This window comes from Haliotis asinina, chromosome 14, assembly GCF_037392515.1.
Source record: "Haliotis asinina isolate JCU_RB_2024 chromosome 14, JCU_Hal_asi_v2, whole genome shotgun sequence".
NCBI classification, from domain to species: Eukaryota; Metazoa; Mollusca; class Gastropoda; order Lepetellida; family Haliotidae; genus Haliotis; species Haliotis asinina.
The window spans coordinates 39,677,635-39,693,378 of record NC_090293.1 but is presented as its reverse complement, the minus strand read 5'-3'; the positions used below and the strand labels follow the sequence as shown (position 1 = coordinate 39,693,378).

Here is a 15,744-nt window from a genome sequence, read left to right as displayed (position 1 = left end):
GATTGATGACTTATCTTCCTCCCTCTGCCATTTACGACTGGATAGCCGACTGACTGCCGGTTTGCCCATCACCGTCGTCGGAGTCGTCAGACTCGAAGGCCATTCAACTTTCTCCGGAGTTACTTTTGCTGCCGCATCTTATGGTAGTTGATAGTTGGATGAGGACTTCGCCAAGCTATCACTTATCCTGACGATTAGAGTGCCCAAATCGCATAAGGCGGATTACAAAATACAGAGCCTGGACTTTGCAGATTCTGGAGCGGCGCATGACGAATCTTTGAAGCGCTTATCTGGTTCCTTTTCTTCCTCCTACTTGGTACAGGACACCAAGCTACTTGCCATTGACACGGAATTGAAGTGGATGCTGAAGCCAGTATCGGTGTTGGCTTCAGCTGCTTCAGCAGCGGCTTTCGGACCTCTAGGATTGATCACTTTACGACTTTTTTTTAATGGCAGGGCAATTTCTCCATGACCCTCACTTGCGTGTGGTGTTGGCAATGACCTCCACGGTGCAACGTACTGGCTATTTGGACCCATGCACTTGGCAGGAAGAATTAAAGCGACAGTTGTTATGGGTCCCTTTGCTTTGTGGTTCATGTTCGACGGTAAGATTCCCGAGATTTATCGACAACATGCGGAGCTTACTAACACGGAAGTCTCGTTTTCTACATTTGAAGCACTGAGTTCTGCCTTTCGTGGTAGGCGGTCATCGCATGGACGAGAGAAACGTCACTGCATCCCTGTAGAGAGTCGATTAGATCTGTGTTCGCCATAGGTCGAGGTCATGGACGCCCGGACCCTGATGCCCAAGCAAGACCCCAGGACCATTTGCGAGACGCACCCTCTACTCCCGGCAGAGGGAACACTCACGACTGGGTCCTCCCACCCCCAATCGTGCCTGTTCAACCGAGACCAGTTGATGGAAGACTAGGAATCTTTTGGCTCACCTGGACATTCCTAGAAGTTCACTACATCACAAACATCATAAGGACCGGTTACAAACTGCCGATTGTCACCCTACCGCCACTAACATCTGCACCTCAGATGCGGGTGTACTCTCAGGAACAGCAGCTCTTACTTCAAGCCAATATTCAAGTGCTGTTGGAGAAGCAAGCCATAGAGTTAGTAGTCGATCCCGCTCACTCCCCAGGGTTTTACTCTCCCATCTTCCTTGTCCCCCAAGAAGGATTCGGACAAATATCGGATGATCCACAACATGGCGGTTTTCAACTGTCTATACCTTTCGGACCCGCCTCATTTTCATATGGTTACCCTAGATCTACTGCGTGCCAATCTGCGACCAGGAGCGTGGTTAGCCAGTCTCGACTTGCAGGACGCATAAAGCCATGTTCCAATTTTTCGATGCCACCGGAAGTTTTCTTTGGTTCATCTTCAACGGGGTACATTACGATTGGAGGGTCCTCCCGTTTGGAATTTCCTCGGCCCCGTGGCTGTTTACACGGATCACGTCTCCAATCACCCGTTTCCTTCATCTGATGGGAATAGACTTCGATCCCTACATAGACGGCTGCCTCCTGAACAACTTCGAGCCTCATTTGCTTCGCGGACAGTTGATTTTTCACCACTCGCCTTCTTCAGCAACTGGGGTGGATTATCAATCTAGACAAGTCACATTTCATGCTGTCACAGGAACTGACGTCTCTGACGAACTGGCAATCTCTGTTGGGCCTCCTCACTTCGGCTCAAGATCTTTTCCACAGAGGTTGCCTCATGCTCCGGCCACTTCAACAGTTTCTTCTGCGTTTTATTCTGAGGGACAAACTACATGTGCACTTCCTGTTACCTCAGTTTACATCTGTACCTTCGTTGGTGGACGGTCCCATCGAACGTTTGCGTTGGCGTCTCTTTGAAAGAATTCACCCACGATGACGAGCTGTTCATAGATGCGTCCCATCTCAACGTGCAAACGACCTCGGGGCTGTGGTCAGGCACAGATCAAGGCTGGCATATCAACAACCTGGAGATGCAAGCGGTCATTCTGGCAGTACGCCATTGGATTCCTGTGCAGGAGAATTCCAAACTTCTCATGGCGTCAGACTGTTCCACTGTGGTATGGGTTATTCGGAATCAGGGAGCCACCTGGTCGAAGAAACTGTTAGACCAGATGTTTCCTCTCGCAGGGCTTCTAGACATCAACTACATCAAGCAACAGCTCGACATATGACGGCCTGCAGGAACGTCCTGAATGATGCTCTGTCCAGGCCTGGAAGACCATCTGGAATGGATGCTCCACCCAGAAGTGTTCCACCTTCTGTGCAGAAATCTCAGGTGTACCCGGATGTATCTGTTCGCCACAAGTCTAAATCGTCAGTTGCTGGTATACGTGTCCCCAATTCCAGATCCAGTAGCTTGGGCAGTCGACACAATGTCCCTCTCATGGGAAGGATTGGACGCTTACGCCTTCCCTCCGCCAGTTCTACTGGCGGCAGTCATCAGCAAAATCAGACAGACAGGGAGGATTCATGTGCTTTTGGTCGCACCCTGGTGGCCAACCAGGTCATGGTTTCCAGAGCTGCGCTGTCTCGCTGACGGACACATCCTTTCATTACCAGAGTGGCCCAGCCTTCTGCGCCACCCTCACAGTCGTCAGTTACATCCAGACCCGATGAGGTTTCATCTATATGGATGGATCATTTACAAGGCATTGAGTGCTAAGGGTTACTCTACTCGAATAGCTAAGGTCATCGCCCAAGCTCATCGTACCTCTACCAGATCTTTGTATGACGATAAATGGTTGTCCTTTGAGAAGTTCTGCTCCCAGAAGTCTCAAGATCCCTCGTCTGCGTCACCACAATTCATTGCTGATTTCCTTATTTTCCTCCGCTCTTCTTGGCATCTCAAGGGCAGTACCATAGGAACCTGTTTGTCAACATTGAACTCTGTTCTGGCCGTCAATGTGATAGACAAGTTTCTAAAGTCCCGGAGCTTACAGCTATGCTCAAGGCGTTCAAACTAGTGGATCAGAAGATCAGATTTCGTCCTTCAGCGTAGGACCTTAACATCATCTTGAAACATCTTCGAGGCCGTCCCTGTGAACCTTTGGAGGCGGTTTCTTTTGACGGCTTGTCCAGGAAGACAGTTTTTCTTCTGGCTCTGGCTACCGCTGCCAGGGTTAGTGAGATCCACGCTCGTCAAGGATGTGCCCATTTAGGTTTGTTATGGGACTTTATTGCGGAAAATCAGTTTCCAGGTCAGCCCGATCGACTGTTTACCATTCCTCCTCTCTCAGCAATTTTGGCCCCTGATGATATGGAGGAGACTCTGCTGTGCCCGGTGTGTGCTTTGGAACTTTATATAGCTCGGTCTGCTCCTTTGAGACGAGGTCGGAAGAGATTATTCATTCCCATTTCGTTGACGTGCAAGGGCGAGGTAAATAGGAACACCATTGCTTTATGGTTGCGTTCTACAATCCTGGCCGCTTACAATGCCCAAGGCTCACAACTCCCATGAAATCACAGCTTTAGCTTCCATGATGGCCCTCCACAGGAACTGCATGGTTCCAGCTATAATGGAGGGTTGCTTCTGGAGGTCATCGATGGTCTTTGTCAGCCACTACTTACGCGACTTGGCAGTGGAGGACGTGCATGGTCTCCAGTCCTTAGGTCCTCTAGTGGTCGCTCTATGGCTCACTCGTCCTGCCACTCGTTAGGATGTTTCCTGTACCTGACTCCACTGGTTTTTCAAGATTGTATGATATCTGCTGGCATCAGTTGGGTTTGGTCCTCTGGAGCCTGACACTGCCAACCTACTGTCGAAGCCTTATGCATATGTCCTATGGTAAGGTAAGTTAAAAATTAGTTAAAATCTAAATATTGAAGATATTTAAATACTTACCTTACCATAGGACGGTGATTTCCCTCCCAATGCTGGATGTGCCTCCCCTCTCTGGGCTCTTCAGACTGGATTTTCCTTTTCAGTAAAAGTGAATTTTGAAAGGTCCGTGGTTGCGCCGTTCAGGAGATCACGTCACTTCCGTGCCTATACACTCGTCGACACATGAGGTAGTCATTCATGAGAATGGTGAATCAACGACTGTCTGATCTCTTCTAAGCTAAGCATTTTTAGGTAATATGCATATGTCCTATGGTAAGGTAAGTATTTAAATATCTAAAATATTTAGATTTTAACGATATGGCTCCAAACTGCAAATAAACTTGGATTTCATATGTGTTCATAATGTAGCTATTACATTTCACAATAGTAGTAATTTAGAGCTATCGTTCTTTGAAAATTATCACTCTTCGATGAATAGTCCAGTGAACATGAACATCAAACATTGTGTCAAAATCAGGGCAAGTTGAAAATTAGTCAGGACAAGTTACTTTTGAACCCCTGCAAACGGTGATCACAAAACTGGAAAAATGAGAGACACTGCCACTTGGAGCTTTTACTTCAGGGTGATCGAGAGATCATCACAAGAGTTGTTGCACATGACTTGGAAGGCAAAGTATGAACCACTCTAGAAAAAGTGAGAATCAGCATGTCTGGACTATATATCTGAGAAGTCTTAGGATATAATGAACATTGTAGATTTTCACTGAGTTCAAATCTTTGATCAGTGGTGTTACCGTGATGGTTTGCAAACCATCATTTTGCCAATCTTGTTCTTCTACTCACGAAACATGATACACACATTTTCCACAAATCTCCGGAGATGTAACAAATTTCATCAATCATAATGCGTTTTATTTCAGCTAACTTTGCGATTTGGTCTTTTGTGCAACAAGTTTTTTAGGGTTGGCCCATACCAGTTCCATTAGATTTAGTAGACAGATTATTCAGAGGCGTACAACTTCATGACCATGTTGTTTAAGCAGATTGTCAATTTGATATATAGGTGGTTGTTCGCATAAAAATCAAGATGGAAATATCAATGGATCCAAAAGATGACTATTTTTTAATCAATTCCAAGACAAAATCAGTATAAGGATATGCCTTCTTCCAGAAGGTTGAAGAAGATACTTCAAGATGACCATGATATCGATGTGCCCAAGTACACAATATGCAACAGCACATTTCCACGCCATGGTCAGAATGAGAGACCATAATAACCTCACGCTGACAAACTAAATGGATTGGAATGATTCCGTTGAATGAACAAATGAATAAAAATGAATAAAACAAGATACAAATATCTAAATTAATAACAACTACATTTATAGTAATAACAACAGCCTACTATGTTCTTCATGCATTGTATGCGTCAATATCCACATAAAGCAATTGTACCATGCCATGTGTCTTCTATTAATCTAACATTTAAACATTGTGTATTACGTTTTAACTAGTGCTGATTTCTCCACACACGTGACAACTATATAATGTCCATCATTCTTAACACAGATAATCTAGTTAGCTAACAATGAGCAATCAGCCAACATAATAGCAGTTAATGCTTTGAAGAAAGAACATATTTACATTAGCACATTGGTGTATTCAGTATGTGTAAGTAAATCTACATGCATAAACAGGACCTTTTGACAAATTCTGCATGACAGATCAAAATAATTGATCAATCAAAGTGTTCTTGGTTGATCCTTTGGTTTATGTGGTTGCTCTAAACTCAACTGAAAATGCTGTAGGTGTTCTTGCACGTGCATGTTACATAACATGTAATACATTTGCCACATCAGACCTTCATTCGTTAGCTTCAGAATTTACCATCTTGAGAAAGCGTAAAGGGGAACCTTTGTCAGGTGTTCCAGGTGGTGTTACCACTCTGCCAGCTATGAATACACTGAGTGTCACGTCAGTGGTGACATATAAACAGATGGATCCTGTAGGTTCATACCATCAAACATGGATTACAGCAAGGGAGTAGAAATCATTCTGCAACATTCTATGTAGTAGCCAAAACATCCCTGATGTGTTGACACTGTTTTGAGGATAAGAACAATACTTGGTTGTTGCATAAGAAATACACACACACATTTATGGTATATGTGTTGATGCATATGTACATTGTCTCGAAGTTTTTGTCTGCTGTGGTTACTGTAGAGCCATATCCACTTTGAGGTTATACACCAGTAAGGATTTGATAATCACCAGTCTGCCATGAGGTGTTAGCGAATTTTCATCCCTCTAATGATTATCTGTAATATATAAACAATTTGATTTCAAGGAGCTCACAAAATTCAGGACACCAATTAATATTCAAACATAGCAAGAGTCAAAAAGTACTGGTAGGGGTAATCATAGAAGATATTTTAGTAAAATAATTTATAGTATCAACAGCACTTTTAAAGATTCCCTTGAGCCATCAATGATCGCTTCAGTGCCATCCACTTACATCATCATCGTCATCTTCTTCTTTATTCTCAAAACATACCAGCGGTGGTACATGAGACAGTTACATGTATATGAATACAATAAATGCTAAGATAGCAGGGATGTACATTGCTGTTCAAAATGCATATACAGATATATTATAACTAATTCAAAAAGCATTGATGTTACAATCTGAATTTAACTTTAGCCTTTTGGAAACAGTTTTAATATATTTTGCTAAGTTACGTAAAGTGTTTGTTCTTATGGGTTTGAGGAGGTTTGACATTTTTGAGAGATTTTACCATTGTAGAAATTGATTTCGAACAAAAATGGGTCTTTCAGAAATAAAGGCTTGTATTTAAAAAGATATTGAAATTCATCTGCAACTGCTGGTGAGCTGCAGAGAGGGCAAAGTTACCCTTCTCATCGGTGTTCCCCTCCAGCAGCCAGTTTCAACCAGAAAGTTATAGTTTGATGTTCAGAATGCAACAGTTGTTGTGAAATAAATTTAGGGAGGAGAAAACATATTTCAAAATCCATGGAGTGTTTGTACCATCGATAATAGATACCTTTTGAGCTTGCCATGATATTTTCCCTCCAATTTTGAATAAACTGGTCTTTAAATGGTCCTACAGAGGGAACAAATGTTCTTGATCTTTAACTAATATCTGCATTCTTTAATATGACCTATAATTTCTACACACAAAATAACAATATTGGAGGTCACCATGATTTCAACCTCTTTCAGTGAAAAACAAGAGAAATGAGAGTCCATTTGTAACTGAATAAGAATGGATATCGTTGAACAAAATATTGTTCCATTTAATACAATCACTGCCAAAGTTGAAAAAGAAAGGGTTTTTCAGAACAAAAGACCAATATTTTAGTCATTTAACTCATTAAGCCCGAGAGCCACTTCACTGTTCAACACCTGGAACCCCGTGCTGATTGCCTGGCTGGCTGTGGCGAGACTAATTAGGGCTATTCATGCCTGATATCCCTGGCAGGTTACGGAGATTACAGGAAACTGTCTCGTCATAATTTTTTAATTGCGTTGTAAAGGTACATGTATATGTTGAAAGAAAGCAAGGAGTGAATACATGTCATATATGTAACGTTTTACGTAATTTTATTACACTTTCTCTTGTGGACTTTTGGTGGCGTGTGTATTTTCTTAACACATTTGTATTCTTTGTATGTAAGACATAATTAAACATATTGTCCCTCTCATATCATTGTGTGAGGTTAAATTGTTCAAAACATCTATGTCAGTGGCAGTAAAGAAGAATTTACGCACATGCCTACTAATCTTCTATGAAAGAAGCTTGACTATTGGTTTCATCATTGACCAATCGATATGCTGGATTTCGGTTTTATTAACTCTAGCTATCATGAAAAAGTTTGTGTATCATGAACATGCATAATCACAAGTGTTGATAACAAAAAAAAAATATTCCTGTTCTTCCTTTATTCTTGAGACTAAGTTTCAACATTAGATTGACTGTAACAAACAAAAGAATATAATTAATTATATGGCTATCATTTTCCTTCACTAAAGTCACAGAGCAACAACATCTTGACATCATATGCATATCATATACCTATGACAATGTAGATTATAGCACAAAAAGTAACTCATTACATTGCATAAATGGCAAGCTTAATATTTCAAACATCTTTAACATCAACTTCAGGCCAAAAGAACACTCGTGAACAAGTTTTGAAGTCAAAGCCATTTTCAATAAGTCAAGTCCAAAACAGCAATCAAACCTAAATTATGAAAATATTATCATTGTTATGTTTTCTACAAGTTAAGATGATACCATTACAAACACATTTCACCAATGAACATGTCTAATAAATGAATAATATGCATGAATATGTGGCTTACCATTACTGTAGACTTCACATGTGTCATGTCTGGGTCCACATGTGCTTGCCACAAACCACATGGTCATTCTGCCAACCCTATATCAAATTATCCCCCTTCCCATTTAGGTTGACATAAAAGGATCACCATATCAAAAATGAAATGCAGCATTCAAGAATATGAAATGAAAATAAACTTCTAACCCTTACTACTAATTAATATGACAGTATAGTGGTGCATTTGAAACAGTGGAATTATGGAAACATTAACTAAATTCTTTACTTAGTAAATCAGTTGAGCCATTTAAAGTGATATAAATGAAATCAATATTTGGCCTTTACAGCAAGGATGCCTGAAATGTACATGTAGGACTAACAAGCTTTTTGACGAGTTTATTTTTCTTTAAAGCGCTACAATCTGATTAGTTTTACCCTGGATAACCCAATCCAACCATTGAGTAGAGATAGTATTTATTTGCATATACATTTTGCACACACTACTTGTACATCAAACATAATGACTTGCTGAACATTTCAATATAATCTGCACATTGTTTCGAATAAGTATCACAATTCAAGTACATGTATTATAGAATTAAAATAAGCTACACGATACTGATTTATTGTGATGTATACACTTGCAGTTGAATCTCCCCAAATATTTATGAAGATGGGCATACTTATATTTGTTTTGAAAGCAAACAAATTTCAGAAGATTGGCAATGGACTCCACAAAATGAATGAATGAATGATTTAATTTAGAAGAAGGTTTTGTAACCTTATCACCGTTAACTCAATCAATGTGCAAACACAGGAACTTACTATTCACTCCCAATGATGAGTAACAAACACTTACCTCCTGTAACAACATCTCATAATCCCCTTTCTCTCAAACACATGTTCATTTACCAGTATAAGCCCCCGACATTGCAAGCAATTGTTATCAAAACACATTAATAGTTCTTCTGATTAGCACAGAAAGTAACCTCTCTCATAAGAAAAGCTAATCTTTGATTATTACTGCTAGATTGATTGAAATAATAGGTACAATACGAATTCAAAATTTAAAACCCCCAATACGCGGCTCTCGCTGAATAAGAGGTGCTTTTTATCCCCCCCAATACGCGGCTGTGTATGCTGCATTATCATGTATTAGTTGTATGTTATCACCAACATAACAACCAGACATAGACCAGTTTGATCAGTACCAAATAGTTTGGACTTTTGTTGATGCTTGGCTTTTTCAGACACCTAAACAGTTCATCTGAAGTGCTTCCATTTTCCAGAATTTAGCTTTCTATTAAAAAAAAAGTTTACTTCTTGGCTACAGTCTTCTGTTGAATCTTCCATAGATTTGTTTGTCGTAAAAAGATCTGACTTCTCATACAAAGATCTGGCTTCTGGCTTCTGGCTTCAATAGTTAACTTGTCAATGCATAGTGCAATGTCAGTGCAATTTTGATTAATACAAATGTAGAAAATCAATTACATAATATATCTAAATGACTAGGGTTTGGTGGGGTAGCCTAGTGGTTACAGTGTTCGCACATCATGCCAAACACCCAGGTTCGATTCCCCACATTGCCAAAATGTGGGAAGCCTATTACTGATGTCCCCTGTCGTGATATTGCTTGAATATTGCTAAAAGCAGTGTTAAACCAAACTCATTCACTCACTCTAAATGACAAGGGAGTTGAGATTGATGACAATGGTAGTTTATGTTACTTTTGATGGATAATGAAGAGGGGTGATGAGGTATGTCCTTATGATAAAGAAGATGGTCTGATTTGATAGCGAACATTACTAGATATATCTAATGTCAGGATGCTAATAACCCTAGAGCAAGGAAACAGTTATTACATACAATTTGTGAACTTCATTTATTGGATATATGGGTAAATCAGAATTCAAGTCTTAAAAGGTTCTGGAAAAGGTTATAACCAATTTAGTAATGGTGTATGTCTTCAGGTTATAAGACGGGCCACTCGCTGGTTGACATAAAGTTACACTTGCTGAAGAACACTAAAACACAGGTTGGAAATTCAATAATTCTCTATTGATCCAGTGAAGGAAGTGGTAAAGAATGTGGCCAGTCAGTACAAGGCTCCCTCAGATATAGATAAAAATTATGGTAACATTAGTTTAAAGGATTCTCAAGTCACGTTTTCTATTAATGATCAGATATTTTTTGAGACCGTTAACAGAAATCAGTGTCAAAATAATTTCATACTTTGAATTTGGGGAAGAAAATAGTCAGTGAGTGAGTTTAGTTTTACACAGCACTCAGCAATATTCCAGTTATGGTATCGGTCTTTAAATAATTGAGTCTGAACCAGACAATTGAATGATCAACATCATCAGCGTATATCTATGCAATTGGGATACAATGACTTTATATTGATACAACTGTCTTTGATATTTTTTATCTGAGAGAGTTTTTATATTCATACTTTGTTTATATTTGACTCAGCGATGATCTTTCGTATTACCTTTTTGTTACCAAAGCATCTAATGATTCATGCAATCATGGGTGTTTTCAGTTTGAATTTTGTCTTTATGTGACCTGTGACTGGAACTCATTCTAAGATGCATCATTGCTTACCAGTTAGCTCAAACTAAACATGGGTGGTAGTTTAGTCTGGCCGTTAAAACATTCACTTGTCATGGTGGGTACAGTGTATGAAGTCCATTTCTGGTGTGCCCTGCCTTTGTATTGCTTGAAGAGTACTGGGAAAACCATACTCACTCAAATGATGACAAGGTTATTTGTTTGGACACATTTTTGTTTTTATTAAACAAATTGTTTAATTTTCTCTTCAATGTGGATGATTGTTACAAGAGAAGGCTGATGAGTGGAAAGTCATCTAAATTGATAATTCACCATTTTGTTATTTGAAAATGTATCAGAATGAAGAAATATTTCTGGAAGCAAACAGCAGGGTGCTAGGAATTGTAACATTAAGTAGAAGAAATGGCACAAAGATTGAATAACATCAAGCTGACGGATTACCCAACATTGTTGCAAGGCTGGTACTCTGTCTCCTTCTTGTCAATGTTGAGTGTTTCAATATAGGTGGTAGTGTAAGATTGTGTGATGGGACATCAATCTATGGAAAATATATGCAGGTGAGCTTCAGTACCATCATATTAGTTTTGTGTGCCTCCTTTTAACACTTCTAAACAATCTGTCAAGCTAAAACAAGACAGGATGTTGCTGTATATACCTGTATATATGACTTCATATCAGTTGTTAAAAATACTCAAGATGAATTGTGAAATTCTTTATGCATCCAAGGACTGCATTTTGCCAACAAATAAACTGAAATTGGATATTTATCCATATCACCTGCACAACCTATGATTCTACATGATCACATTATATATTCTTAATAGGAGGCTTCAAACAATATGGTATTTGAACTAACTTCCTGGTAGATAGGTGTGGAAAATATGATGTACATGATGTAAAATACACTCATCTACAATTCTGTGTAAATTGTTGAATAGTACGAGGGTTGAGACATAGAGAATCTCGCCCAAGTGTCTACTGATATAAAATACTAGTTGATAAAGTAAATGTCCAAGGCTTATCATCCAAAATCATTCTTCATTAGTTTTCAATGAAAAATGTACATCTCTGAACACAGTACTGCCATTAAATTCGCAGTTCAGCAATGTCATAGCATAGTGACGTCATCAACTTCATGACATCGTAGCATTGTCGGGGCATTGTACAAAACTACTGTCAAAATGATATCTCATAGGAGATATCACGTTTCAGTGGAGCACAGTTTGGAATGATGAAAGTTATATTGCTACGATGTTGCAATTTGTGGAACAATATCTTCAGTGACTGATGGTGCTCAGTGGTCATAACAGCATTTTAGGACCTGAGGCAAAATTGTCAGCATGACATTATATACACACAGAGAAACTTGCAAACAGCTGGACTTGTTGCATAGACGATTGAAAATATTTACAACTTTAAAATGTTACATACAAACATTCACACATCTTTTGCACACTCTCACAAAGTATCTGCCATGGGTTTTCAGCCTGCTGTCACATCCGTACATTTAATGCTACTTATCTTTGGTCTGCACAGTTTTTCATAAAACATGTGCCAAACACATGACATGGTGGGTGAGCTGTCTAAGGCACCAGGCAAGTAACCCAGCAAGCTTGGAGGTGCTGGGATAAAGCCCACCTGTGACTGGGTGTAAAAATCTTGGAGTCAGCTTTGTATAGAGGCTCTTTGAGTGTTGTCCCAACCCCTTGTGTTCAGTATGCAACCCTGTACACTTAAAAGAACCCACAAATCCATTTGTAGATGACCGGATGGTGACCACACGAATACGTGCAAACACCTAGTTGTGGATACAGCAATGCGCATTAAAACTGGACAAGTACTGTGACTATGTGTCCCAGTCGACCCAGCTGTGAATGGGTACCTTGTAAGGATGGGAAAGCCACATTAGATTGGTGCGCCTAGTAGGCAGTAAGAGTTGTATGGTCCCCAGGGAGTTGAGACTGAAAATATGATGTGCAGTTGTAATGGACAACCAATGATCGAGGGAAAACAAAGCACCTTTCAGCATTTGAACTGGATATTGGCACTATACAAATGTTAGTATAATAATAATAATGACACATATTCACGTAGTGCTGGAGCAAGAATCAGCTCTATATAAAAAATTGCCATTTGTAACAGAATGTATCAGATGTTAATGAACATAGTAATACTGTTAAGAAAGTTTGTAGAACACTCAGTTGTATATATTTCAAACAAATATGAAGTTTTACCACTTTTAAGAAACAGCATTACCAATGGTTTGACCCTTCATTAATGATGCTAAGTATAAAAAGAAGTGTAATTTAACACAGTTTTCAGACATACAAAAAGCTCAACTGTCCATATTTCTAATAGTTTTGAGGAAACACATGCCATGATCATCTGACTTACATTAATATCCACACATTGAAATACTCATGTATTAGAAACAACGAGAACAAACCACAACCTTAGATGTAGGGGAAATTTCAACGGTGACAGCAAACAGAGTCCGTCAGCACAAAACCACATGTTGACTGGTTTCAGCAAACCAAGTCTGTCAGCATGAATCACATGTTGACTGGTTCCAGCAAACCAAGTCCTTCAGTATAAATCACATGTTGACTGGTTCCAGCAAACCAAGTCCTTCAGTGTAAATCACATGTTGACTGGTTCCAGCAAACCAAGTCCTTCAGTGTAAATCACATGTTGACTGGTTCTAGCATGATCACTGGGACAAATGTTCATGAAGACTGCGGAATGGAAGTTTGAAACATGTCAGTATGCAAGTATTTGACATTTATGTTGAGCCTGGAACAACCAGAATCAGCTAACAAGTAAACAATAACTATGTCAAGGGAGGCATGCATATAACAAGCACTATCAGACATGGTACTTTTCAGATGATGACTGCAAAGGATACTAATGGGTTTCACAATGGGTAAAAAAAGTGAGCAAAGGTTGGCAACATAGTTCCCTTGCTTCAGATTAAAAAATGTTTGTAATATCAAAATAAGATATCACAATCATCAAAGGTGGACACCCACTTGCTCACATGGTCTGAGATTCCCAATCTCATATTTGATAATTCAACATGTTAAACATCACTCACGGTGTATCAAATCATTCTTCACCGCCATTACCCCTGAAAACTTCTGGTTCAACGGAATGAAAGAAAAAGGAAGTTGAAGCTAAATATAGTGGTTGAATCACATGTTTGCAATGTGGAATAGTTGCAGTGTTACTTCCTTTGCTTTCATTTATCCGGTACGCCAGAAGTGTTTTTTGTGGAATAAATGTTACAAAAGTCCTTACAATAGCTCATTATTTTGTGACTATTTTGCCATGTTTACCAATAATCCTTCCCTCTAATACTCAGGATTAGGTTAAGGGGTTAAGGTTAGGGATAGGTTAGGGTTACAGTTTGGACTTAACCTTCTTTCACTTTCTGTCTGGATGGCGAACATATCCTATAGTGGCTCTGAAAAATATCCAACAGTCTTATGGTTAATTTAGGTAATGTGTTATTTCTTTTCAAATTTTGCCTATTTTGTTCCTTCAAGCTGTTGAATAATAAGATGGCAGGAGTACTGGAGGCAAATTTTATTGATATGGTACAAATATTTTTTAACCTAAGCCAGGGGCACACATTGCCTAACTCTGCTTGATTCACTTTGCATATACAAAAACTGGTCATTTTCTCTCTGTTGTCCAACATTATTTGCACCTGTGGTTGAACTCAAAGAGATCCCTCAATGTCGATGCTCAGGCTATCAACAGACCTGTTATGTTGAATTGGTGGATGTACCAGATCAAGGTTATGATGGGAATTCCTAAATCGCCATTCCTTCAAGAATCCATCTGGAGAGGGTTGAGTAGGTCCCGTGAACAGATAAAGACATAATGCTTCTTGTTAACCATCCAGAAATGCTAGATGGACAGTAACAATGACAAAGAGCACTTGGTGTTTTTAGTACTTATCACAAACCACAGGCCCTCTATGTGTCAGTCTTGTAGCAGATCAGCAAGCTGCTGATATGAACACCTACTGGTATAATTTGGGAATGGATGCTTTCTTATGCTTGTACCTATTAGCATGTGTCATGAGGAAAGTGGAGAACATTGACTGTAACATCTTCCTCACAGCTTTGGCCTTGCCAAAGTGGTCTCTCTGCACAGAATGTTTCTCTTTCTCATGGCAGTTCCAAATTGTAGCAAGCTCTCAGTGGAGGTTGAAATATATGTCTACCAACATTTACTTGTATGACATATACATATCCAGATTTAGGGGTTGATACTGCTTGGGGCTTTGGTAGCCTCATCTGCCATAGTATCCTGGTAGGTATTGATGAATCCATGCTGATGTAAATACTGTAAATGTTAAAATGTTGTTAAAATGTTACAGCAAGTCACAGTCCTAAAACAAGAAGGAAGAAACTGAATGCTCGGATGAAGAGTTTTTCACTTGACACACCCGACCCACCGAAACAGTTACTCGGTATAGATGAAACAACAAAGAAGAAGAGCAGTTCATTTACTAACACTTGTTTCGGAGGTACAGCAAATAACTGTTTGGTATAGGTATATCAGTAACAGACCTACCATTTGTTATGGCAGGTGCCAAGTTGGCTTAACTGGACTAATCATGCTAATATGTTGGCTCTGATTTTTGCTGTGCCACTGGATTTCACATTTTATGAACTAGAGAGAATATGTAACTACATGCATGTAGTGGAAGGAGGCTGAGCACAAAGATACTTGACTTTCTGCTCCTAACTGATAACTGATTTGAAAGTAACATTTGAATATGCCATGTCTGTTATAAGATGCATTTTTGAGAGAAATTAGATCTGTGCTCTAAGATTTCTATATCTCCCTACTTCAGGTAGAATCTCAGGTAATACATTCTCCTGGTATGCTGCAATATGTTTGTTAAACAACATACATTCTATTATTATTTCTGTATTCCCATATACTGGTTAAACCAGCTGTAATGGGTTTCTTTATGATGTCATTATTTCCTTTTCAAAACTGATT

At 39.3% G+C, this 15,744-nt stretch overlaps 1 protein-coding gene across 1 annotated transcript in view; it reads left to right on the top strand.

The window, feature by feature from the left end:
- Positions 1 to 15,744, top strand: part of LOC137261849 (spectrin alpha chain, non-erythrocytic 1-like) — a 315,782-nt gene that overhangs the window by 284,704 nt on the left and 15,334 nt on the right. The window contains exon 15 of the mRNA XM_067799651.1: positions 15,113 to 15,262. Within this exon, the coding sequence (XP_067655752.1) occupies positions 15,113 to 15,262 (150 nt within the window). The remainder of the gene's footprint in view (positions 1 to 15,112; positions 15,263 to 15,744) is intronic.